General features: G+C 45.6%; 1 protein-coding gene across 3 annotated transcripts in view; it reads right to left on the reverse strand.

The window, feature by feature from the left end:
• The window catches only part of OPHN1 (oligophrenin 1), a 683898-nt gene that overhangs the window by 132557 nt on the left and 525387 nt on the right, over positions 1-25954 (reverse strand). For all 3 annotated transcript variants that reach the window (XM_078640140.1, XM_078640141.1, XM_078640142.1), the window contains exons 16-18: positions 14097-14155; positions 9394-9499; positions 3069-3228 (exon numbers count right to left, since the gene is read on the reverse strand). In XM_078640140.1, coding sequence (XP_078496266.1) covers positions 3069-3228; positions 9394-9499; positions 14097-14155 — 325 coding nt within the window. The remainder of the gene's footprint in view (positions 1-3068; positions 3229-9393; positions 9500-14096; positions 14156-25954) is intronic.

A 25954-nucleotide genomic window follows, 5' to 3' on the forward strand; every position in this document is an offset into this window, starting at 1 on the left:
CCGAGTGACCTTAACGGTGTCATAAGTGGACAAAGGGACAGACACCCCTCAAGACTTAGACAAAACCAGGAATGGAAGCTGAAGTGCTGAATGTTATAAGGGAAACTGACTTAATAGACAGATGTAAAAATCAACATCCAACCACATATGCACTTATTTTACTCCCACAGTCATCGTACACACAGCAGAATTGACTACATATTGGTAACAGGGAGCAACTTACAGGATTTGGAGACATATCATACCTAATTATGTTCCCTTTGGACCACTCACTGTTGGGCCTTACGCCACCTGGATGAAGGACAGCCCCCTCTAGCTTAACTCAGACAAGATCATAGTCCTCATCCTGGGCTCCTCCCCCTTCACCAGGGATGACTTCTGGTGGCCTGCAGTGCTCAGAACCCCGCCCCCTCCCCACAACCACACACAAAACCTCAGCATCATCCTGGACTCCTCCCTCTCTATAAACGGCCAAATCAACGCTGTTTCGTCCTCCTGCTTCCAAACGCTCCGCTTGCTTCGTAAGATCTTCAAGTGGATCCTCACTGAGTCCAGGAAAACAGTCTCCCATGCGCTTGTCAGAAGCAACCTCGACTATGGCAACGCACTCTACACTGGCACCACCCAGAAACTGCAAAAAAACTGCAGAATGCCCAGACGCCTCTGCCAGACTCATCCTGAACATCCCACGCTGCAACCAAGTAACCGGCCACCTGAGAGACCTACACTGGCTACGTATCAACAACAGAATCACCTTCAAGCTCCTCACACACACCTACAAAGCCCTCCACAATGCCAGACCTGCATAACTCAACCACTGCCTCGCATTCTACACTCCGACCAGACATTTCCGATCCACCCATCTGACCCTGGTCACCATCCCACAGATCCACAATACCACTGCTGCAGTAGCATGCTGCGAATACCTGGAACTCCCTGTCTCTGCACTTCAGGCAATCACCATCACTGCCACAGTTCAGAAAGGACCTCAAGACTGAGGAACAGCACCTCCCTCCTCCAGCACCTTGAGACCAAAATAATCAATATGGTATCTCCGAACTGAAGCCCTAACAGATCATGCCATCGTCATTGGGGCAAAAGAATTCTCAATGCAGTTCTTTCCACACAATCAGACAACAGCAAGGAGTAGGGTATTGGAGTGGGAAGCTTACAAAGTAATAAAGTGCATATGGAAAGTCACCGTGCAGCGAATGCAGCTAGAACACACATACTAAGAAAAGGAGACAACTGTTGAGCCTAGAGAAAGAGGTAGTGCAAGACCCAGGGAAAATACAACAACTGGTGGATACCAAAAGACAACCTGATGAAACAAGATCTAAATGACATAGCTATAGCCATCCTCAGTATATGCAAAGGTTTATAGAGGAGGAAATAAAACAGGTTAAACAAAGACTGGTAACTAAAACGCGATAAACAGACATGCATACTAAGACTGCAATAGGAAGGTGGCTCTGATGTTGTCAGCAGGGTGGGGATCCCCAAGAATGTAGGGAATACCTATTGAAAGAAAACACACATACAGTGGTAATATCAAGGATGGAAATGATAGGTTACTTAAATGAGGCAAGACTACCAAAGCTGTCAGGAGATTTGGAGAGAAACTTAGGGAGATGCAAAACAAGAAAACACTAAGGACAGGTGGTACACCTGCTGACTTGTACTAATTAATACCAGAACTGATATTAAATAAAATATTAAGGGTCTTCAAAGAAGTGTGCGGGGTGAGAAGATTGCCTCCCTCGTAAAGAAGAGTGCTGATCATACTGATCTCGAAAGCGGACAAAGACCAACTCAACTGTTGTCGTATCGTCTACTAACAATGTTGAATGCAGATGTGAAGTTACCTAGCAAGGCTCCAGCAAACATAATCGACAAAGTAATACTCTCATTCTTGTCCATGAGGGCCAGTCAGGCTTCCTTCTAGGTAGGAGGACCATGCACAGAAGACTAACGCATTTTATGTATACATTTGCGACCTCAGGCAATGAATAGGCTCTGGCAACATTAGACATAGAACGCACATTTGATACTATGTGCTGAGACTACATCATGCTTGTAATGGAAAAAATGTGATTTGGCCCAATTTTTCCCGGCTGGGCTAAGCTTTTATATGCTGAACCAACGGCGAAACTACAAACTGAGAGCTGGATCTCGGACAGCTGCACACTGGCAAAGCACACGGCAGGAAGGGCTTTTGTCCCCATGTTGCTCACACTTGCTTTGCGATCCAGGGCATGAAACATGTGAACAACATTGGCATGGTGGAGTATACAAGTAGGCATTACAAAGCATGGTGTAGCTATACACAGGTGGCATGCTGGTCTACTTTAAGTTTCCAGTACATTGTGTCCCTCGCATCCTCACAGAACTATAGTAATTTGGGAAAGTGTCCGGGTTAAAAAAAAGAACTGTCACAGATCCAAAACATTTCCACTGGGTAAGTTTAAAGGGGTAGAGAGCCAGTCTCTCCCAGATCTGGGTTTAACTTGGGAAACCAACATTTGATATACCTGTGGATACAAGTCACAAACAATGAAATAGCCCAGTACACACTCAGTATGGTGAGGGTACTGATAGAGCTTAAACACTGTAGATCTTTGGGAGACATTATCTGTGTATGTCATGCAAGAATATTGCTAACTAACATGGTCTTCCTCCCAAAGGGACTTGATTTTGCAAACATCTATGTGCCTATACCTCACAGCTTGTTCCGACAATTATATGGACTGATCTGCTTCTCAGTCTGAGCAGGGAAAAGTAGCTGGATCAGTTTAGCTGCATTGATATTCTTTTAGTTGGGGATGGGAGACTGGGTCTCCCAAACCTATTCCTGTATTATGCTGCAACACAACTACAGCACACAATGCACTGGTTTGACAGTGGCAAAAATTGGGGAAAGAACCTACTTGTTGGCACATTCTTAGCAAACACACTTTCTGAGGTATTCCTGATGGGGAACAGTATGTCAAAGTACTCCCTATATTGAGTCAGACAGGATGGAAGAATATGGGGAAAATAGTCCCATGATATGGCCTCACATCTTTTACCTTAGCACATTGCTCAATGAGAATCTCCACCACAATGTTTTGGAACTTGATGTTCATCATGGCCGCCACTGTATCTTCCTGCGCCCTCAAGAGTGTTGGCCCAAAGATAACCGCCATGTTGGAAGGTGACATCAAGTTCTCCTGACTTTGCTCGCATACCCTGAGGGAGGAGAAGGAAGAAAGGGAGTGAGACAGTAGTAAAGAATGGAAGAGAGGCATGTGAAGACATTAGCAAAAGAGGGACAGCAGAGAACGGGGAAAGCCCAACACGTCAAAGGATGGATACGTGGAAATGAAGCAGGATAATGAAGACAGAAACAAAAAAGTATGAAACTTGTCCATCATCAAAACAATTCTAGCTAAAAAGCAGTCTCTGTTGATATTTTTAATTAAGGAGGTAATTAAATTGCACAGTTAAAATCTTTTTTCCAATGTTCCCAAAATCAGAGACCTATACCTGGATGCTTAGCACGAGGTATGAACACCACAAAGCCTACAGTTTATATCATATTCCAACTGGCATCACTGGAATCAGTTGCATTGCTTTGGAAGTATTTGGCATTGGCCTAAATGAAACATATTCAACAATTAGGTTTAAGTTCCAGGCAGGCAAGACGAGGAGGTGACACTTATAAATTAGATTTAGATATTGGAGGTGGGTGGTCATTTCATTTTGTTTTTTGATTTCATACATCTCCGAGACATAATGTCAGAATTAGCACCTTCCAATAAAGCCCCTTAATATTGAACACGCATCTCAATTTGAAGCTCTAATAGAAAGGTAGGCAATTGTACAGGCTATGAAGGAGTACCTGGGGGGAAAACTTTCGGACTAGATGGGGTCAGAAATGAAATTTATAATAAAACATAGTAAGGCTCTCAAACCCCACCTTTGGCACTGTTCAGTTTCATTTGGAACCATGGGAATCTTCACAAAACCTTTAAAGAAGGCAATTTTTGAAGACACTAACCCCCAGATTCATCATTGTCCCGTTTTGCGAGCCCTTAATAGCGATTATTAAGGAATCGCTATTAAAGACTCGCAAAACGGGATTCATGGAGAAATCGCAAAAAAAATTGCGATTTCTACAGCTTCCTTATTTGCGATTAGCAAATTGCTATTTGCGATTAGCAATTTGCTAATCGCAAATAAGGATGCGATTTCAAGGGTGCCAGGGGTGTCCAAAGGACACCCTGTAGCACCCCTGAAATGCAAATGTAGACTGATGTTGCGCACACACATGTCCAAAGGACATGTGTGTGTGTAACATACAACTTAGAAAAATGCACTAAAGTGCATTTTTCTAAGTTTTCGCTATTTACCACGAAGTCAGACTTTGCAATAAATAGCGGCCCAATATTGCGATTTTCCAACTTTTAAATGGTTCATGAATAGCTTTTAAGGAATCTCTAATTGAGATTCCTTAAATGCGATCGCAATTTGATAGATCGCAATTATTTGAGATTTTTCAAATTGCGAGTTCATGAACCATTGATGAATCTCAAATGCCATTTTTGCGGGCGCAAACGGCCGATTTTTGCGATTCGCACCGTTTGCGCTCACAAAAATGCTTGATGAATCTACCTGTAAATCTGATTTTATGAAACGCGCCTTATATCACCCAAAACGCATATATAAGATTTTTATTAAAATAATGGCAAACTGCTTGGCGTTGGTGACTGGAAGCATGGTGGCATCTGATCAAACTGGCATCAATTATTTGCACAAACTCAATTTGTTGTTGAAAAATGTCATATTTGAAAGGAAAAAGAAGACATCATTGTTTTCGTAGACACTGGGAAGGCTGACAACATGGTTAACTTCAAGTATCCTAAACATCCTAAAAAGAATAGAGGTACCCAGAGCGATCAGTGAAAAGATCAGTACAGGTGCTATACAAGGGTGCCTCTTTCCTTTTATGCTCTATTTATAGAGCCACTAAGTTAAGGATAAAAGGCCACTACAAAGCTGTCTGCCCAGGTGCTCAAAAATCAAACTATAAACTGAACCTCTCTCAGATATATTTATAAAGTTATAAAATCAATCACACAAAATCAGAAACCATGATTTTCGAAGTTAGCTCTGAAATCCCTCCACCGGAAAAAAACAATAATACATTCAAATTCAATAAGATATCAGCAAGTAAGCCGCATTACTGACAAATGCCCATTTACTTGCCCAGCTAAGAAATCAATTTAGAACATGACATCAAATTCCCTTAATCCATATTGGAAGAATCAACCTTGAAAAATGACAATCCTTCTACAGGGCCTATTTCTTCTTTCAGACAGTTCCCTGCTCGCTATCTAAGAAATGTTACAATAATTTGAATCCAGAACTATCCAGAGTCATATGAAGAAAGAAAAAGTAGAGGAAACAAAAGCCTTCTGTCCCTTATTCCATTGATACCACTCCCTGATATCGAGAAAAAGGACTTAGCAGCATCCTTGGGCTATCTGCGAAGAGTAACCAACTTCAATTGGTCTCATGGAACATTTATAAAATAAGAATATTTAGAAGCCAAGCCAAACTAACAAAGATTTGTGGAAAAGGCTAGATGTCTCATCACTATTCAGTTCTCTTGGCAGAACTAGAGGAGCATAAAAAGAACAACTATTTTAGAAATACAGGGTAAGTGGCTAGAGGCAGGATTACAACTACAAGAATGGGTTGTTGCCACAAATCTACAAAGAAAATCCACAATGTTCTGAAAAGCGGCACTGTAAGACAAGCACTCTAATTCTTAATTTTAATTTTTAGATTACAATATACAAAAGCTCAAAAGCTTAAATCTTGGTTCCCCAGAGTAACACTGTATTGTTCCTAATAAGTGACCCAAGTTGGGTCATAGGGAACACGTATTTGTTTATAAATTGTCCAGCATTACATGAATTTTGGTCACACGTTTAAGTTAGATTAACTGACCTTGTTGGGTGCTGTTAAAGATATCAGTAAAAACTGTCCCGAGGAGTTTGCCTTTGGAATACCATAACACATGCTTCATACAATATTCTTTCGGGGACATGACGTGGCACCACAACTAATGGAATGGGTTATAAATCGATTGTTGGTCTGGTAATGCTAAACGGCCGAAAGCAGCGACAAATTACCTTCAACAGTGCCAAGGCGTGTCCTTTCTAGGCTAAAGGCAGCACAGCGAGCGAACATCCAACAACTTTGCTTAAAATAGGTCTGTATGGAGGGAACCACACCAGGCAACAAACATATCCCAGAGTCTGTCGAAAACAGACTTTGGAGTTAAATGTCTGGTTGCTAGAATGACATCCATTACTTCGGGAGGGAGGTCAAAAGCAGTCACATCTCACCAGTCAATCCCCATGCATGGAGCTGTAGATTCCACAGGCACGGATGCGGGACCCTGCCCTGCTGCTGCTACAGGGGATCCTTCCATCCTCCTGAAGCTGCAGTCTTATCCGAAGACGGATGCTCTGACCTACAGGTTCCGGGTGCCACTCTCCTAGCCCGATCCAGAGCCACGAGGATGACTTGGGCCTGTTCGTTCCTGATATTCTTCAGAACTCGACGTAGGAGAGGTGGAGTTGAGAAGGGATGCATTACTCCCGAGCTGGTCTCTAGGCAAAATGTGTCTCTGATAGAGATCCTTCTTGGTAACTCCAGCGTGCAAAAGTGTTGGCACTGCACATTCTGAAAGTGGCAAAAAGATCGAGGCAGGGTCCCCCACAAACCTGGAAAACTCCCTGCACCATGTCGCTGTCATTTGTGCTCTGTTAGGCGTCGGCGGCTGAGTTCATCCACCCTGGCATTTAAGGATCCAGGCAGGTGGTGCACGGCCAGGGAAAAGCCCTAAGAGTCTGCTAGTTCCCGAGGCGCTGAGCCTCCTGGCACAGAACCCCAACTAGCCCTGCTTGTTGTAATATCACATGGTGGTGGTGGTGTTGCCCGTGAGAACTTGAACCAGCCGCCCTTTGATGGGCGCAAGAAAGGACTTCATTGCAATCGGATGGCCAGCAACCCCAGTACAATGATGTGGAGACAGGTCCTTTGATTTTCACCTCTCCCAGATGACCTCCCCAACTTAGCAGTGATGCAGCCACCAACAATGTCAGTAGAGTAGGGAGAGGGGTCTGCTGCCGATCCATTTGTGGTCAAGCAGCCCCACTGCACGTTTTTTGCAGTCTCCTTTAAACTGTATCCAGAATGGCTCTGATGAACAGGATCCTCTGCAGAGGTATCAGGTGTGACCCAACGATGTTAGGGGGTTCCCTGTCATTTGCAGATGGTCTACGATTGACTGTGGTGAGCCTGCCTTAAAAAAACAGTTGTCGAGGATTACTGGCGAGGCCACAGAGGAGCTCGGGAAACTGAGAAGGCTTCTGACCCACTTTGAACCATGGTTAGCAACTTTGGCACTTCAGGACGGGAATATGAGAATATGAATATGTGATCCCATAGCGAGGTCAAGAGGCACAGATGGTGTGGAGGACAGATCTGCCAATGGCAATATGACTAGAGGCCTCCTCGCATCCGCGGGGCCCAAAGGTGAGCCAGAGGTAGCCAGAAGGGTACCAAATATGTGCAGCATGGCTTCTTTGAAAGCCTCTATCTGGTGTCCTGTTGCAGACGATCGAGAAACTTGGAGTGCATTGATTGGGGTATTGGTTTCTCAGTAGGAGACCGAGATCAAGAGACTTCTTTGGACGAGAGTGGTGGGACAGGGAGGAATCCTGCTTCCACTTCTGTCTTTTCTTTTTTTTCAACTTACCTGAGGGCTTCGAATGGACAGACAATCTGCCATGCTATTGGCCTCAAGAGGGGGAGCAGGTCTGCATCCTGGACTTCAACTGGGACTTACACGCCTTCAGTCTGTATTGGGTGACATACAGTTTGGCTTTGATGTTCCAGATCTCCTTGGGGTTCATCCGGGCACAGTCATTGAAAGCCTCGGAGTCGTGCGATGATTCTAGACACCAGAGGCATACCTTTTTGAGATCTGTGTCAGACAACTGTTTGTAACTGTTCCTACAAGGCTTAAACCCTATAGTTCTTGGTGAAGACATGTTCACTTGCACACTGTATAATAATTTGAAGCAAAACAATTTTATCAGAAACCTAGAAAAAGTTTGGAAACGAGCTACAGATCAGAATCCGAAGGCATGAAAAGAAAGGATCTGACGTCATAACGCAGGGGTGGTGCCTAAATGCGGCTCATAATCAATTCAGGGACGACATGAAGTCCATACAGCGCTGCAGGATGCTAACTGTGTGGGATAAATGCTGAGAAAAGTCTTTGCATCCAGTCTGGTGCCTAGAGGTATTCACTTGGTGAGGACTCTCCAGTTAGAAATATTTATCAGAAAGTGTGACATGTGGTGCATTTATAAAGTGTTAAAGAGAAGGGATAAAGAATTTTAAGCCGAAGGGCTGCAGGTAACATCAGAGAGGTTGCTACTGATACCTATAGCTGTAAACAACATTCCTGACTATCACTGTCCATATATTCCACATGCCTGAACCAATGGTGTGTCTTATAAATATGAGATTTAACCACATCGCTGCGGCGGCTATTCCGCCGCAGCGCTAATGGGGCGGGGGGCCGCGCTGCGGGCCCATGCTGGTGACGGAACCGCTCCGTCACCAGCCGCGGTTGAGCTGTGCTCATGACGGAGTGGTTCCGTCATGGCCCCAACCGCTTAATAGAACGCACCGCGCAGGCGCGAAATCAGCGCCGCGCAGGCGTGTCGGGCGGGCCATGACGGAACCGCTCCGTCATCAGCACAGCGCCACCGCGGCTGATGACGGAGCGGTTCCGTCATCAGCACGGAACCGGTTAATCAAAGTTGCATTGCGGTCCCTATAAACACTGCAGTCCACAAGTAAGTGATGGTTGGAAGGCGTACGTTAATATCAGCCAGCCACTGGTAATTACTCTGGCCGCATTCCAGGCCATTGTTTTTTGACCACCATGCCACTCTAGACAGCAGCCAGCCATATTAAAATCAGTCTGCTCCAATATGGCAAGCCCAACCCAAAATGCCAGGTCAGCTGCCCATGAACTGGCCTATTTGGGCTTAGTCAGTTGGGGCTGCTTCAGATCTATGGCACAGATAGCAGGGGACCAACGTTTGAGCATACCTGACACACCTAGGACATTGCAATGAGGATTACAAAAAGGAGATGGGTGGAATATTTTATGAATTTTACTTGAGAGAATGCCTGCAGTCCTCATGATAAATATGAACAAATTAGAGTGATAAGACAATATTCTGTTACCTGTAGTCTTTCCCCATCCAATTTTCACTGGCATCACAAATATTAAATGTCAGAAGTGAAGGGAAAGATTACCTGACTAGGTGTCGTATGAGAAGCTCGAGCATCTCTCGATTCTTTTCAGGTATTTTGTAAACCAGAGAATGGATGGCTCCAAGACGGTAATCCAGGTTCTCAGATTCTAAAAAGTAAAAGCAAAGGAGAACTCTCAGAACTGTGGCTATAACAGAAAGTAGTGCTGGAGTCGGGCAGCATTAGACAATCAATACGTGGTGAATGAGGACTGGTGCTGATGCCAAAGGAGACTCCATCACAGCATTAGTGACTGGGCCAGACATGGCATAGATAGATCTATGCAAGATAAAGTCCTTACTCTCTAGAAGGACTCACTCATGTAAGCTCTCCTTTGCGATTGTGATCGCCTCAAAAAATGCAACAATCCTGTTATCATGTGTCACATTGGTTTATTCCATTTCATATTCCAATAGTACACTTTTTATCCATTTTGGGTTTTTACATTTTGTATATTCCGTCCCTTAAATCACGCAGTGCTTTTCGTTTTCACGTGAATCACTTTGCTAATGAGATAGACACTCGTGTCACAACCACAATACTCACAATTTATTGGTGAGAACCCACACTTATGGGAATTTATTTTTCACATTCGCATTCTGACCAAATATCAAACAGTTTTCTTTAACTTTTACAGGGTAAACCCCCTGAAGAAGGGCTGGCCCCGAAATGCATCGGGGATCATTTTCTGTTAACCCTGTGAACTTGGAAAACATTTCATTGTATATACTTCAATATCCAAACAAATTGAACAACGAAATTCTACAAATGGATAAAAAGTGTACTATTGGAATATGAAATGGAATAAACCAATGTGACAAATGATAACAGGATTGTTGCATTTTTGAGGCGAGCACAATTGCAAAGGAGTGTTTACATGAGTGAGCCCTTCTAGAGAGTAAGGACTTCATCTTGCATACAAACCATACACCCCGCGATCAGGGGGTGATACTTCACTGCACCCAAAAAGGATTACCTTATGGACTAAAAGAAAATTATTATTATTGTAAAAACATTTGGAGTGCGACTATTTTCCTTTTTCATACATAGATCTATGTCATTATGGCAAATACAGAAGTTAAGAAATAGTCATTGAGAAACCTCCTTGAAGACTAGCACACGTTTTGCTTGACATTACATGCTCTGCTAATACAAACTGGTCATAATGAATTCACTTTTGGAAAAAGGGATTTTCGTTTGTCTTCACCCAAAGTAACACTAATCCTATCCCTTACCCTATCTCAACCCCTAATACTATCCAGAAACCTAGTAGTTAACTTAAACCTAAGGTTAACACTGACTAACCCTGAACATAATCTCAACTCTAACTTTAACCCTAATGCTATCACTAACTGCATCCTTGAACATAACACTAACCTTATAGCTAACACTAACATGAATCCTAACCCTGACCACAAAGCTAAATCGAACCCTAATGCTATTCCAAATCGCATCCCTAAACCTAAGACTTACCTTAACACTAATTGCAACCCTAATGCTATCTCTAAACGCATCTCTGAAGCTAACACTGCTTTAAACTTCACACTAACACTAATTCTAACCCTGACCCTAATGCTATTCCTAACTGCATCTCTAAACCTAGCAGTTATCCAAAATCTAACACTAATCCTAACCCGAAAACTATGCCAAGCCCTGTCTCTTGCAAATAACTTAAACCGAACGCTAACATTAACCTGGTCCTGAACCCTAACCTTAACTATCCCATTCCCTCTTCCATATCCTACTATGACCCTAGTTTCATCAATAATCCTACCAGGTACATGCTTAACTACCCCTTGCCCAATCTATAGTACAAATCCACACCTTAACTTTTTTTTTAACTCATTTCCTCTTTTTCTAAAGGGCAATAACCTAAAATATTTAGTTGCTATGCTTAAGAAAAAATATTTGTACCAAAACCACAAATGCTTTTACCACTTTTTGAATGAATGAATGAATGAATAAGGTATTTATTGAGCGCACGATGGCCAAACGGCTTCCTGGCGCTGAGAGCTCTACCGGTCACAACAGAACGGGGCCGAGGAAGTTAGCCAGAGTATGCCTGGACAAACAAGAAGGTCTTAAGCGCTTTACGGAAGTGTGAAAAGATGGGGATTGAACGCAAAGAAAGAGGAAGGGAGTTCCAGAACCGGGGGGCAAGAACAGAAAATCTGGTACCACCAGTGCGGGATTTACGGAAACGAGGAACAGTGAGAAGGGCAGAGCCAGAGGAGCGGAGGGTGCGAACAGGGGTGTGAGTGGAAATCAGAGTGTTGATGAACGCCGGAGCAGAGCGGTCAACCGCACGGAAGACTAGACACCCTAATTTGAATAGGGATCTCTGCAAGACCGGTAGCCAGTGAAGTGATTTGAGGACGGGAGTAATGTGATGGGTTTTGGGAAAATAAAAAATAAGACGGGCAGCCTGATTTTGGATTGCTTGGAGACGGCGAGTTTTGTAGGCAGGGATGCCGACGAACAGGCCGTTCCCATAATCAAGACGGGAAATAATAAGGGCCGAAATGATAATTTTAAGGGAATCCAGAGAAAAAAAACGAGAAATTTTTCGGATCAAATGAAGAGAAAGACAACAGGAGGATACAACAGAGCTAACCTGATCGTGCATAGACAGGTCCTGGCTGACCTTAATGCCCAGCGTTTTAACAGAGGACACCGGAGTGGGGGAGGGACCGAGAATAGCGGGCCAAAAAGCAGAGGACCAGAGGCTGGATGAGCCACCAGTCAGGACAAGCTCAGTCTTGTCTGGATTGAGCTTGAGATGATTGGCGCTCATCCATCCAGAAATGAAAACCAAAGTGGAACGAAAAAATGATAAAGAGTGGGATGAAGAAGAAAGATCAAAGACGAGCTGGAGGTCATCTGCGTAATTATACACAGAGACCCCCAGGTCAAGAAGAGAAACAATAAGGGGACGAATATAAAGGTTAAATAAAAGAGGAGAGAGAGAGGAACCTTGTGGGACCCCACAGGACACCAGGAGAGGGGAGGCAGAAAAGCCAGAGAGGTGAACAGCTTGAGAGCGGCCTGTAAGAAAGGACGCAATCCAGGAAAGAGCAGAGCCCTGAATGCCCGCTGCGCCGACACGGTCAAGTAAGATGGAGTGATCAACCGTGTCGAACGCAGCGGACAAATCGAGGAGAACCAGAGCTTGGGGAGAGTTGGTGTCGGCCTTGGCTTTCAGCTCATCAAGAACCGCAAGCACCACTGACTCTGTAGAGTGGCCCGAGCGGAAACCCGCTTGATGGGAAGCGAGGAGATGGTTCGACTCAATATAAGAGGAAAGACAAGAAGTAACATAACTTTCGAGAATTTTAGCAAGATAAGGTAGAAGAGAAATTGGTCTGTAGTTGGAGGGAAGGGAAGGATCCAGGCCAGGTTTTTTAAGGATAGGGAGGACAATAGCGGATTTAAATGAGGAGGGAACCAAACCAGAGGAGAGGGAAGCATTAAGAAGAGAAAGAGGAGTGGAAGGGCAAGAGGTAAAAAGGGTGCTCAACACACGAGCAGGAGCGCAGTCGGCTGGAGAGCCAGATTTGATCTTAGTAAGCAGGGCAAGGAAAGTGTCCAAGGGAATAGGTGGGAAGGAATCAAGGGAAGATTTAGGAAGAGAGGGAGTGGAATGATGGGGAAGAAAGGGAGTGGCAGAGATGTTAGATTTAATTTTAACGATCTTCTCGATGAAGAAGTCGTTTAAGGAGGAACAGAGGGCTTGAGTGGGAATGATTTTAGGACATACGCGATCAGAGGTGGCCAAGTTGTTAACCAGGGAAAAAATCTCTTTAGATTTGTTCGCGGACAAGGCAACCTGCTCAGAAAAGTACTTGGTCTTAGACGCCAAGATGGCTTTTTTGTAGTCATTCAGTAGGCGCTTATAGTTGGCCCTGAGGTCGGGACAGTAATTACGGCGCCAGCGACGCTCAGAGCGTCTGAGTTCCAATTTGAGAACCTTAAGTTCAGAATTGAACCATTTATGGGCCTTGTGAGGGCGAACAGACTTAACTATCTTGAGAGGGGCAACTTGATCACAAGAAGACGATAGCCAGTTGCTGACTGCAGCGGCCTGGAAATCAAGAGAGAGACCGTTAAGATCAGGGGGAGAGGATGCAAGGGAAAGGGAAAGAGAAAGAGAATGCAGATCCGCATGATTCCAACTGCGGGCAAGGATGTTCTTAGGGCGAAGGGATTTATGAGGGGAGCCAAGGTCGATATTGAAAAAAATAAGGGAATGGTCAGACCATGTGCAGGGAAGAATATTAGGGGGAAAGACAATATCCTGAGATGACCAAACTTGGTCGAGTATATGGCCATTAAAAATGCATGATTCAGGTTTTCTCAATAGATTCATTTCCATAACTACCTAATCCCAGCATAGAAATAACACAAGACATGGTTAGTAGCACTGTTAAGGAAGAGTTACCGTATTGACAGTGGAATGTGGAAGTACGGTACTTCCACAAACAATTTGTGTGTGCCTGTGGTGTGGTATTGACATTAAAATTCAACACTAGCCTGGAGCTTCTCGCCACCAACTAAGTTTACCTGTGGTACCAAATGACCGGCTTGTCATGTGTGGCAGCATGGTGCCAGAGCTTTCATTTACTCCCCATTCCTTAATTATTCAACACTAGATTTTGTCCTTTGGAACATTCCTTTGTTTTGAAAAATAATTAAACATGTGGACTTACTAGCAGCTGAGACAAGTTCCCGATGATGCTTATATGTCATGATGGGTTCAGAAAGGTTCCTAAAGAAAGAAAATGGAGATGTCATAACTTTATAGACAAGAATGCATGATATCAAATCAAGTGAAAATTAGGCATTATTATGTTCTGGTCAAGTTTCATTAATATCCTGACAACAGATGAGACAAGTATGTCACCTCCAGTTCCCATGGTCATTAAAAGTATTTCTACTTTAACTACGCTTACTAGATTTCAAAGTTACTTACCTATAGTAACAAACTTTCTGGTAGAAAGATTCTTCACCTTTTGAATGATCCCCAGGCGTCAGAGTGAACCTGGAAATTATTCAGCAGTCCCTCTGCGCACCGGTAGGTGGCACTGTGCAACCCCACACTGACACTGTTCTGCACCGTAAGACATGCAGAGCCTTGAATAGGTGCCAATTCTGTGCGCTGACGTCAGTTGCTTTTGACACTCTACGCACCCCAGACACAAAGCCCCAAAAGCAGACTGGTGTGACCAGTGTGCAGATTCCTAGACTTGGGATCTTATTAAAGGGTACAGGCCAACCACAGAATGGGGAGGATGGGGAGGTTGGTGGGGAATCTGCAGCTAGACAGTCTCTACCAGAAAAAGCATTACCGAAGGTAAGTAGCTTGTTCTTCTGATGGAGATTATAGGCTCACCTCACCTTCAGAATTGAAACCAAAATAGAGATGGGACTAAAGTTGGAACAAAACCAGAATTCCTGCAGGACCAAGCAGACAAAATACCATTATCAGCAAACCAGATTGTCTAGACAATAGTGCTTTGCGGACCTATGGAAAAACGCCCACGTAGCCACCTGGCAACTGTCCAGGAGAGGGAATCCATGGGCCATTGCAGTGGTAGCAGCTTAGGCCCTGGTAGAATTCCATGTAGTCCTTCCAGAGGCTGCGTTTCAGCCAAAGTGAAACAGATACTAATGCGGAGCATGATCCAGGTGGAGATGGTTCTCTTCTGCGCAGCCTTGCTTTCTTTCGCTCAAGAGAACCCTCCAAAGAGAGATCTTCAACCCAGTGTTCTTTGGTCCATCTATATAAAAGCTTAGTGTTCTTTCGGGGTTCAAGCGATGGAGTCTCTCCTCCTCCACAGGGGGAGGCAGAGCATAAAACGCCAGCCAGGTGATGGTTTGACCGACGTGGAAAGGCAACAACTTTAGGCAAGAAAGAGGACTGTGTCTGCAAAATCAGTTTGTCTGGCAAGAATGTGGTGTACGGCAGTTTGACACAAAGAGCTTTAAGCGCAATCATTCACATCGCTGACGTTACAGAGACAAGGAACACTGTCTTGAGGCTGGCAAGCCACAAGGGACAGCTGTGAAGTGGCTGCAGGGATACACATCAAGAAGTAAGAACCAAATTAAGGTCCCACTGTGACATGACAAAGGGGTAGGGAGAAAACAGATGTTGCAACTCTTTATAAAAAATGCTTAACAGCTGGAAGCTTAAACAATGAAGGCTTATCCAGCAACAATAGAAAAGTCAAAAGGGCCAAAATACATACTTTATCAGTGCCCAGAGAAAACCTTTCCGGGCAAATGCCAAAACAAATAACAGATTATTAGATAGCTTTGCCTGGAGGGGGTCAATCTGGAGAGTACTGCATCAAGCTACAAATGAGTCCCAACAAAAGGCATTTACAGTTTTAGTCGAGGGACGCCTGGCTGCCAAGATGATGTCCACCACCTCCGGAGGAAGGTCGAAGATGTTCAGTTGTCGCTGCTCAATCTCCAGGATGAAGGTGGAGATTACTAAAGCTTTGGTGCAAAACCCGGACCTGCTACTGCCACAGCACATCCTCCTAGAGGGGTAGCCTAATAGGACATATGCTCAAGCCCAGGAGTTCTGGATACCATACTCTCTATTCCCAATCTGGAGCCTCTAGGATAACTTCCTGATCTTCTGGAGAACTCAAGGCAGGAGTGGTATTGGCGGAAAGGCATACAAGACCCCTGTGTTCTCGAGGGCAATCCCATCTCCGAGAGAAAGGGACACATTGGAAACTCTACCAGACATAAGTGCAGACATCGCGCGTTCTCTGCAGTGGAGAACAGATCGAACCACAGTTTTCCCCATTCACCAAACTGCCCTTGCGCCACCTCTGGGTGTAACTGCCACTCATGATCCACAAGGCGATGGCGGCTGAGCTTGCCAGCCCTGGCATTCAACGATCCTGCCAGTTGGTTGACTACCAGGAAATTCATTTGGTTGTTCAGCCATTTTCAGAGATGCAGGGTCTCCTGTACGTGGTTTGCAACCCCATCCTGCCCTGTTTGTTACAGTATTACATGGCAGTGGTGTTGTCCATGAGCACTAGTACCATCATCTCTCTGATGGATTGAAGGAATGCTTTCAACATCAAGCAGATAGCCCTCAGAACCAAGACTCTGCTGGAGGGCAGAGGCCTCTGACCTTCAACTTTCCCAGGTGGTTGCCCCAACCCAGAAGCGACGCATTAGTCACCACTGTCAGCTCTGTGTGAGGGAGGGAGAGGGGGTCTGCTGTTGAGTCATCCGCGGTCCAGTAAACACCACTGAGGTTGTTTGCAGTCGCTTACAATATTTGGAGTTGGTGCAAGAGGTCTCCTTGATGCTGGGCCCACTTAAACTTCAAGTTCCATTGCAGAGCTTGCATATACCCCCTGGTGTACTGTGTAGGAGGCTATCAGTTCCAGCAGCCTCAGAGTCGACCATACTGAAATCCAGGACAAGGGCTGAAAGATCAGGATCATAATCTGAATGTCCTGGACTCTCTTTCCCGGGGGAAAGGCACGAAACCGAAGCATGTCCAAAATCAATCAAATGAAGGCGAGCATCTGAAAAGCAGTCGGGTGTAACTTCGACACATTGATACTGAACTGCAAAGATGACAGGAGGTTTGTCGTAGTCTGGAGGTGTGTGACTACTGCATGGGTTAAACCCGCCTTCACCAGCCAGTCATCGAGGTAGGGAAGGACTGGCACCCCTGACCTCCAAAGCTGTGCTGCCACCACCACCACAATCACTTTCATGAACACCCGAGGGGTGCTAGTGAGATCAAAGGGAGCACAGTCAACTGAATATTCTCCTGTACAACCACGAACCGCAGGTAGCGCGGCTGGGCCGGCAGGACACGTATATGGAAATCGGCATCCTGTAAGTCCTACGCCACCATCCAGCTCCATGCACTTCCTTCTGCAAATTGAAGAGAAGGTCCTCCATCAGTCGAGGGTGAGGGGGTTCGTGGAACGTGTGGTAGAGACGACATGAAAGGTAAGGTGCAGTCTTTGCAGTCGATTGGCAGAACTCACATGTCTGAAGTTATTACTTGGCAAAACTGAATGAATTGTTGGATACTGCCTTTCACCGGGTGGCTGTGCTCTCCTTAGGGCACGCTAAAGAAGCTTTACAGGTGGAGCTCCAGAGGAAGTAGTGGACTGGGCAGCCCGATGATCTTGGTTGCGGGAACAGTAGACACCACTGCCTCAACTATGAAAATGCTGGGTTCCTTCCAGAGGCTGGACAGGCTGGCAGTATAGGGTACATTTAAAAGAGCTTAGAAAGGAGTGGTAAGGGTGGTGTGCTTCACAGGGCGGATAGGTTCTCCTTAAAAGACTCCAAAGCAGAATCAGCCTTCACCCCAAATAGGTGAGTCCCATTGAAGAGAATGTCCATTAGGGAGCACTGGACATCGCCTGAGAACTTAGTGGATTGCAGCCAAGAATGGCGGTGAATTGCAACACTGGTGCCAATGGCTTGCGTGATGGATTCAGGGGTGTCCAAACTTCAATGAATTGTGAACTTGTCTGTATCACAAGTGTCTTGGATAGCCTGGACAGGGGCTTGTCTGAAATCTTCGGGGACACCAGTGAGGACCTCCACCACAGAGTCCCAAAGTAGTATCCCAGAAGGCAGCTGGAGTTTGCTGACCGGGGAGCCAGTCTGGTAGAAGAAAAAGCTCACTTCCTAAATGTTTCCCTATGTTTAGGGAATGGGTGTTAGGTTTAGACAGGGTTATAGATGCACGCACCACTAAACTTCCAGTGAATGGTGTTGAGAGAGGAATGTAGGATCACCTGGGGCTGGTCGAGTGTCTCGCAATTTGTCTGTTGACTGGAGGGCCAGAGCAAGGTTTGGCCCAGGCCCCAATAAGGTATCCATTAGTGCCTCCTTGAATGCTAGAAGTGGCTCAGAAGTAGTCTGCTCCTGATGGAGAACCTCTGTTAGTTTTGACCTTCAAGGCCAAGCTCGAGGTCAAGGATTTGGTCGCTCTACCTAGTACCAAGACGTAGGAAGAAGATTCATTTATAGCTGGTCCAGGGAGATGAGAAGGCCCTTTTCTGGGGCAGTATTGAGACCACTAGCCTTGTGAAAGTCATCATACCAATGATCATCTTAGAAGGGCGAGGCAAACTCATCACCTGTATTTTAATCGTTGTCCGGATCAGTGCTGAAAAATTAGTGTAGGGTGTGCCGTCTCCTTTGTGGAGATGGCAGACCAAATGGAGGGAGAAGCCCCGCAATTGTCATCTGGTGCAACTTCAGTCGAGGTCGGACCAGCAACCAATTGAAGTCAGACAGGACTGTAGGTACCTCCTAATCCGGCATCAACGGATTTGGTGCCAGAATTCAGAGAATATTCCCTGTGACCGCAGTATCAAAGGCGAGGACAGTCTCGGAGTTGGAGGTGTTGTGACTGGGTCAGAGGGAGCATCTTGAGACGAGGGCGAACCCACTGGTAGGCTGCATGGAAGGCCGCTCAGCTACTTGGGGCCTGAAGGCACACCAGAGGGAGTCAGCAAGGAACAAAAGAGTCGGAGAATAGGCGTGGCCGACAGCCCTGGAATATCAGGTTGTGGTAGAACCAGTTGTGGGATCGGGTCTGAAGTCGGGAGACACTAGGAGAGAGATCAATAGAGATGGTGCTGCTCCCATGCCAGGGAAATGTGAGTGGAGAGAGTGAGCCAAGTCCGGCTTTGTTTTCTTGTGTTTGTTTTGGGAAATACTGGAGAATTATGAACATGTTGAATACTGGCCTTGAGTAGTGATTCGACCCTAGACATCATAGGTACACATGATGGGGATCTGTCACAGACATTTATTCATGACAGTTGTTTGAGGGCATGACACTGAAGCAAAAATTTAGAAAAATGTAAGGTAAATATCTGAGAGAGACAAGATGGTGAGCTCCGGATCCATGTCTGGTGGAGTGGAAAGAAAGGAACTGACGTCAGTGCACGGGAGTAGCACATGTACATTGTTGAAAGTTATTATGCGTGTAATTACCCCGTGGGACTGTGATGGTTGCAATTCACCAGCAGCAACCTTAAATTATTGAGAATTTAAAAAAAGTCACAGGTTTTATAAAAATATAGGTATGAGAGTAAAATACCTACTTCTTTGTGAATGAGCTAATATTAAGGACCTTGGTAAGGAATGCGATTGAGGTGGTAAAGAATGTTGGTGATGATTAAAGATGAGGTCAGCGAAAGAGGTGGTAATGTTTTTTCAGTGAGGAATACAGATGAGGTCAAAATGATTCAATTATTTACAACCATCTTAATAAATTTAAGACAGAAGGCCTGATTTAGATCTTGGTGGATGGGGTACTCCGTCACAACGGTGATGGATATCCCATCTGCCTAAATTTAAATCCCATTATATCGTATCTATTCAATATAAATCAGGCCCACACGGTTTTGTATAATACTTTTTACATTTCCTTCCCGAACATTCAGGATCAGAGCCTTAAAAATGGAGAAGGAGTGGTTGCAATTATAAGAAGATTTCCGGGATCCTCTGAGGTTTTACATGGGCAAAAGGGGGGACTATGCTAAAAAATAAATGCTGGGAAGGATAATGTTTTTATTTATAAAGCACAGGTGAGATTACCAGATCCAAGGCAAGACCTGCATTATAAAGTAAGGACTGTGACAAGAAATATTTGGGCTCATAGTAAAGAAGATTTCGGGTAAGGAAAGAAGCATTAAATTAAAGGAAAGGGGTAAAATGCTTGAAAGGGTTGCAATGAATAAATTGCTTACCTTCAGTAACACAATTTCTGGTAGAGACTCTGTCTAACTGCAGATCCTTCATCTTTTGAATATTCACCAGGTGTCAGACTGGATACGTAATCTTTTCAGCAGTACCTCTGAGCACCAATAGGTGGAGCCTGTGCGGCTCCACACTGACGCCATTCCACTCCAGAAATGACGTGCGGAGCCTATATAAGCGCCACTCCGGCACGCAGACGTCAGTAGCTTTCAAGGCTCTCTGTGCCCCCAAACGTAGATCCCCCAACAGCAAACGTCCGTTGAGCAGTGTGCAGAGTCCTCGACTTGGGATCTTATTAATGGATAGAGTCCTATGCATAGAACGAAAAGGATGGCAGTGTCAGTGAGGAATCTGCGGTTAGACAGAGTCACAACCAGAAAGAGCTATACCAAAGGCAAGTAACTTGTTCTTCTGATAGAGACTTCTAGGCGAAAATTCCTCACCTTTAGAATAAATACCAAAGCAGCACCTATTTTAAGGAGGGGGGGGGGGGGATCTGTGAACTGCCTTAAGCCAAAAAGGCCCTTAGGGCCGAGCTGGAAAATTGCCCCTCTTGATGATGGGAGTGGGATTTGTAAACGTCGGAGCGACTCTCTTGTAGCTGCCTGTCAAATGTCCAAGACAGGAACTATGCATGCCCACACTTTGGCCCTCGTACAATGAGCTTGCAGTCCTTAACTAGGCTGCTTTTTGGCCAATCTAAACAGATTAATGCAGGGTTCAATTTAGTAAGAGAAGGCCCTTTTCTGCATGGCCTTGCCTTTTTTCCACTCCAGTGAGTCCCTCCAAGAGCTGGACATCCACACTGTCTTCTCGGGTATGATCGATGTAAATATTCAGTACTCTTTTGGGGTCCTAGTGATGGTGTCTCTCCTACTCCTTTGAAAGGTGAGGCGGAGCAAAGAACACTGGTAAGGTGAAAATTATGACTGATGTGAGAACAGCGTCACCACTTTTGGCAAAAACGGGGTTTGCATCGGAAGAACCAGTTTGTCTGGAAAGAAGGTGGTGTACAACAGTTTGACACAGAGAGCTTGAAGTTCACTCATTCGCCACAACATTTTATGGCAACGAGGAACACTGTCTTGAGAATGAGAAGCTGCAAAGTACAGCTGTGAAGTAGATCAAATGCAGTGAACATAAACTATGTAGCTAGATGGGTCTTCCACTAACCCAATCGTGTCCAATAACCTTACATCTTTTGCAGACTCCTCCGAAATCTGGACGTGGTCTGAAAGGTCCCCTAGATGTTGTGCCCAATGAGATTTCAGATCCCGTTGCAGATCTCACCTATGCCATCTGGCCTGCTGTACCATCCAGATCTGGAAGGCCATCTGTCCCATCAGTCTCAGAATGGACCTCACTGAAATCCAGGACAGAGGCTGAAAGATTGGAATCATAGCCTAAATGTCCTGGACTCTCCTTTCTGGAGAAAAGGCGCAGAACCGAACTGTGCACATAATGCCTCTGATGAAAGGGAGCATCTGAGAAGTCGAGTGTGACTTCAATATGTTGACAGTGAACTCCAAAGAAGACAAGAGGTTCACCGTAGTCAGGAGGTTGATATAAAGTGCCTGGGGTGAGCCCACCTTCAGCAGCCAATTGTCGAGGTAGGGGAAGACTAAGAACACAAACCTCAGAAGGTGTGGTGCCACCAGCACCATCACTTTCATGAACATCCGGAGGGTACTGGTGAGCCCAAAGGGTACCACACAACCAAAACATGCTCCTGTCCCACAACGAACTACAGCCGGCGCCAATGGTCCTGCAGGACAGCCATATGAGACTAGGCGTCCTGCAGATCCAACGTCATCATCCAGTCTCTAGGGTCGTGGGCAGACATGACCTGGGCCAGGGTGAGCATCTTGATTTGTCCTTTCAGAGGAAGGCATTGAGAGGGTGCAGGTCTAAAAGAGGATGAAGGCCTCCATCCTTCCTTGACACTAACAAGCATTTACAATGCAATGGTCTTGGCAATATTATAGGTAGAGCTATTGGCATTGCTCATAATTTCTGTATTTTTTTTTTATCCCTAAATAAATGGCATTGTTTTTTCTATTGGCAATCGCTGAATTGTTTGCATATGTGAGACCTTTGAACTTTGGGCCCATGATGTGGTGTTTGGGAGGCCAGGCTGGAGTGCTTTACCCATGGCTAACCCACCTTCTCGGTCGGTTGTCTGCAGCCCACACTCGGCTACCTGTCCCCTTCTGAAGCTGATTTCAAGGAGGAGGAGCGCAGAGGTCACAACCTGAGGATATGGCTTAACTGCTAGAGCTGTTGACTTGGACGCTGGGGAAGCGGTTCGAGTCTCGGCGGCGACGTTCATCATACTGTGATTCTGGCCAAATCGCTTAATCCTCCCCGTACTAAACTTCCAATTCATGAGTCCCTCGGTAATGCAACTGATGCTCGTGTAAAGCGCTCTGATGCCTTCGGGCCAAGTTCTCGCTGTATAAAACTTCCCCAAAATAAAGAAGCTATTTTGTAGCAGTCCGATTCTAAGATGGAAATCTACGATGCAAAGCAGAGGAAAAATTAGAGAGAAGGAGAAATTCCCACAATACTCTTAACAGCAGAATTGCGACATAACATGGCTTTAAGTAGAGTATGACTACAAGTGACCGCTGCGTAGATGCCGCAGATATGGGTGCACGAAAACAAGCAAACAGTCAGGGGGCTTGCTCGTGAGACAGTACTCAGCTGCAGATTGCGCAACATAAAGACATATATAAAAAATCATAAATAACACACACCTTTCTGCAGTCTTGTGTCTCCATTGGCGCACGCACCGGAAGTCAGGCAATGAAGCCTGTGACGGGGGCGGGGCAGCGTCCGGCCCGGAAGAGGAGGCAGGCGAGTAAATGCGTATCGCGGCCCGGGGCTCCTGTGAGCGGTGGAGAGCCCCAGGGCCGCCAGCAGGAGGTTACGCAAGTGTTGCAGGGCTCCCTTGACCAAGAGGGAGCCCCGTGAAAGGAGCTGGCAAGAGCTGCAGCGGCGGAGTCCCCCGAGATTGGCCCGGTAAGTTAAAAAGGGCTGGGGGGGTCTTGGTGACCTTGTGTGTGTGTCTGTGTGCGACGGGGGGGGGGGACGGGGAGCACTTGTGTGTGTGTGCGTGCGCGTGTGTATGTGTGGGGGGGTGTCTGTATGTGCGTGCGTGCATGGGCGCTCGTGTGTGTGTGTCTGTGTGAATGCGCGACAGCAGCTGCCCACAGCGAACGCGTGGGCGTGCGCGTTTCAAATCGCCTCCAAGGCGATGCGCGCGGCCAGGATTGTCTCCTGGAAAGCAGACACGGCAACAAAAGGTTCTCGGCGAGAACGCGCTTCCGCGCGCTTAGCCGAGATCTAAAAAGGAACAGGAATGACAACTATGACCGGCTCATGTCACATGCACCTTCTCAATAGCCCCTTTGGCCGAAATGGCTTGCACTTCCTGCCATAAGACAGACAGGCGGTCCTCTAGCAGATATGGAGTGGTAATCTTTATTGCTTAATTAATTAAAATCTTAGCAATCTGTACAATAAAACACGTAGCTAGCAGAATTTCATATTCCATTAAAAGCTAAAGCTCTGTATTCAAAAACTAGAATTTTACTAGTTAAAAATATGCAAAAAATCAATGCAAAAGAGAGCAATTAGTATGAAAAAGAGCAATCAATGTAAAAAAATATATATATATATATTTAAAATTTAGGTAAAATAATGTAAATTTGGGTGGCGTGAGCTGCATAGAAAATTCCGCCTGTTGAAAGTCAGTTTAAACCGTGGTTATCTTGTCCATTAATGCTATTCGCGCGTGGTAGATGAATTTGGCGAAGTTAGCCATATGCTTCACAGTGTCCAACAGGTATAATTGGAGAACAGCCTCTTTTGCCGTCCGTACTCCTATTTGGAGAAGAATGGGCCTTAGATGGATTCTATGAACTGACAGCAGGGCAGGGCAGCATAATAAAATGTGAGATAAAGTTTCACGCTTGTAATGACAAAAGCGACATTCCGCGATCTCTGGGCCAACTTTGACAGAAGGGTACAGCTGTTTTAAGGGGAGCACATGCAATCTTGCAGCCAGAATCCTTTGAAGGGCTTGCCTGCCCAATGACTGTACCAGATGTGGTTTCGGGCCATTTAGAATGTGCGGAGAGCTTTGAGACTCGTGGAAGCCTCTGACCGTCAAGGCTTCAATGTCCAGTTTTCGTGAGCAGGTTCTTACTTGCTTTTTCATGACTGCTTTGATGTTTGTATATTTTATTATGTCAGGGTCCCAGTTTTCTATTGCTAACTCCAGATGCTCTTTGGCTAGAGACAGGCTGGCTGACCACGGGTTGCCTGACTTTGTGAATATTTTATTTATTACTTGCTTCATCGAATTCACTGGTGCTGTGGTCGTTAAGTAGTAATATTTTGCCATGCTTGCCAATTCTTCCAAGGATTGCCGGGTGAGGTTAAATTCTAGGCATTAGAGTATTCCTTGTGCAAGATGGAAGGTAAAATAGCTTTTTATAGGCTGCGCAGTTGATCTTTTCGAGGTCTTGCCAGAGTTTTCCTGGGAACGCCTGTATGCCATAATTGATGGAGGGTAATAGTTTTGCTTTCAAAACCTGTTGGATGGCCATGGTAGTCGGGCTTTCCAGGGGTGCGTTTGGTTTGAAAATTGCATAGGTTACCATTTTGTCTTTCTGCGTGAGTTTGAATCGATGAACATGTGGCCGGCCGGTTTCGCTAAGCCATACTCCAAGATAGTTATATGCTTGTGTGGTATATAACGTGAGCGATCAAAGTCTCCATTTTATTAGCTTCTTTTTTGGATAGCGGCCAAAAATCAGTATTTTAGATTTTGTTTGGTTTGCAACCAATTTGTTTTTGGCGTTATAACCTGCTAATGCTGTTAAACCTTTTTGAAGACCGACTTTGGTAGGGTCCAATAGGACCAGGTCGTCGGCGTACTGCATCAATTGGAGTCTAGTTCCCCCGATCCTTGGAGTCACCAGATTTGCTCCCTTAATTGCCTTGCCCAAGTCAGCTGTGTATAAGTTGAAAAGAAGCGGGGCAAGAACGCACCCCTGCTTTAGCCCATGGTCTGTGCCAATTTTTTCCGTGGCTGATTGGCTCGAAAGTTTGACTCTTACCCACGTCTGGATGTACAGTGATCTGATGGCTTGTAGAAGTTTCGGGCAGATGTTCCAACCCGCCAATTTACTCCATAGGATGTTCCGGTCAACACCATCAAATGCTGCTGTGTAGTCAATGAAGCAGGCAAAAAGAGGCTGGACACCCTGGGCCATTGATTGTTGTATGATGTATGAGAGGACTATGATGTTGTCAATGGCGGTCCTCTAGCAGATATGTGGATCCTGCCTGCAATCGAGCGGTTGTGCTCCACCACGGGCATGCTAAAGGAGATTGGCAGTTGAGGTTGCAAGAGGGGTAGTAGACTGGCTGACACAGTGTCTCTAACTGCAGGGCTGGTGGCTGTCATGGCCTTGGCCGCAAACCTGCTGGGTGCCTTTCTGTGTGTGAAGTGGCTGTCAGTATGTGATACCTCTACTGAAACCGCAAAAGGAATCGCGGGGTGGATGTCGCAGGCAAGGCATGACAGATAAGCCAAAGGAATGTGCCAGGGCTCTGCTCTCAAAGTGCTCCAGGGTGGAATCTGCCTTGTCCTCACAAAGGGCATGTCCATCAAAGGGCATGTCCATAATGGACGACTGAATATCACTCAAATAACCAGCCAATCGTAGTCAAGCATTGCAACAAATGGGTTTACTAGTGCCAATGGCTTGCACAATGG

The sequence above is a fragment of the Lissotriton helveticus genome, chromosome 4_2 (genome assembly GCF_964261635.1).
Source record: "Lissotriton helveticus chromosome 4_2, aLisHel1.1, whole genome shotgun sequence".
Classification (NCBI taxonomy): Eukaryota; Metazoa; Chordata; class Amphibia; order Caudata; family Salamandridae; genus Lissotriton; species Lissotriton helveticus.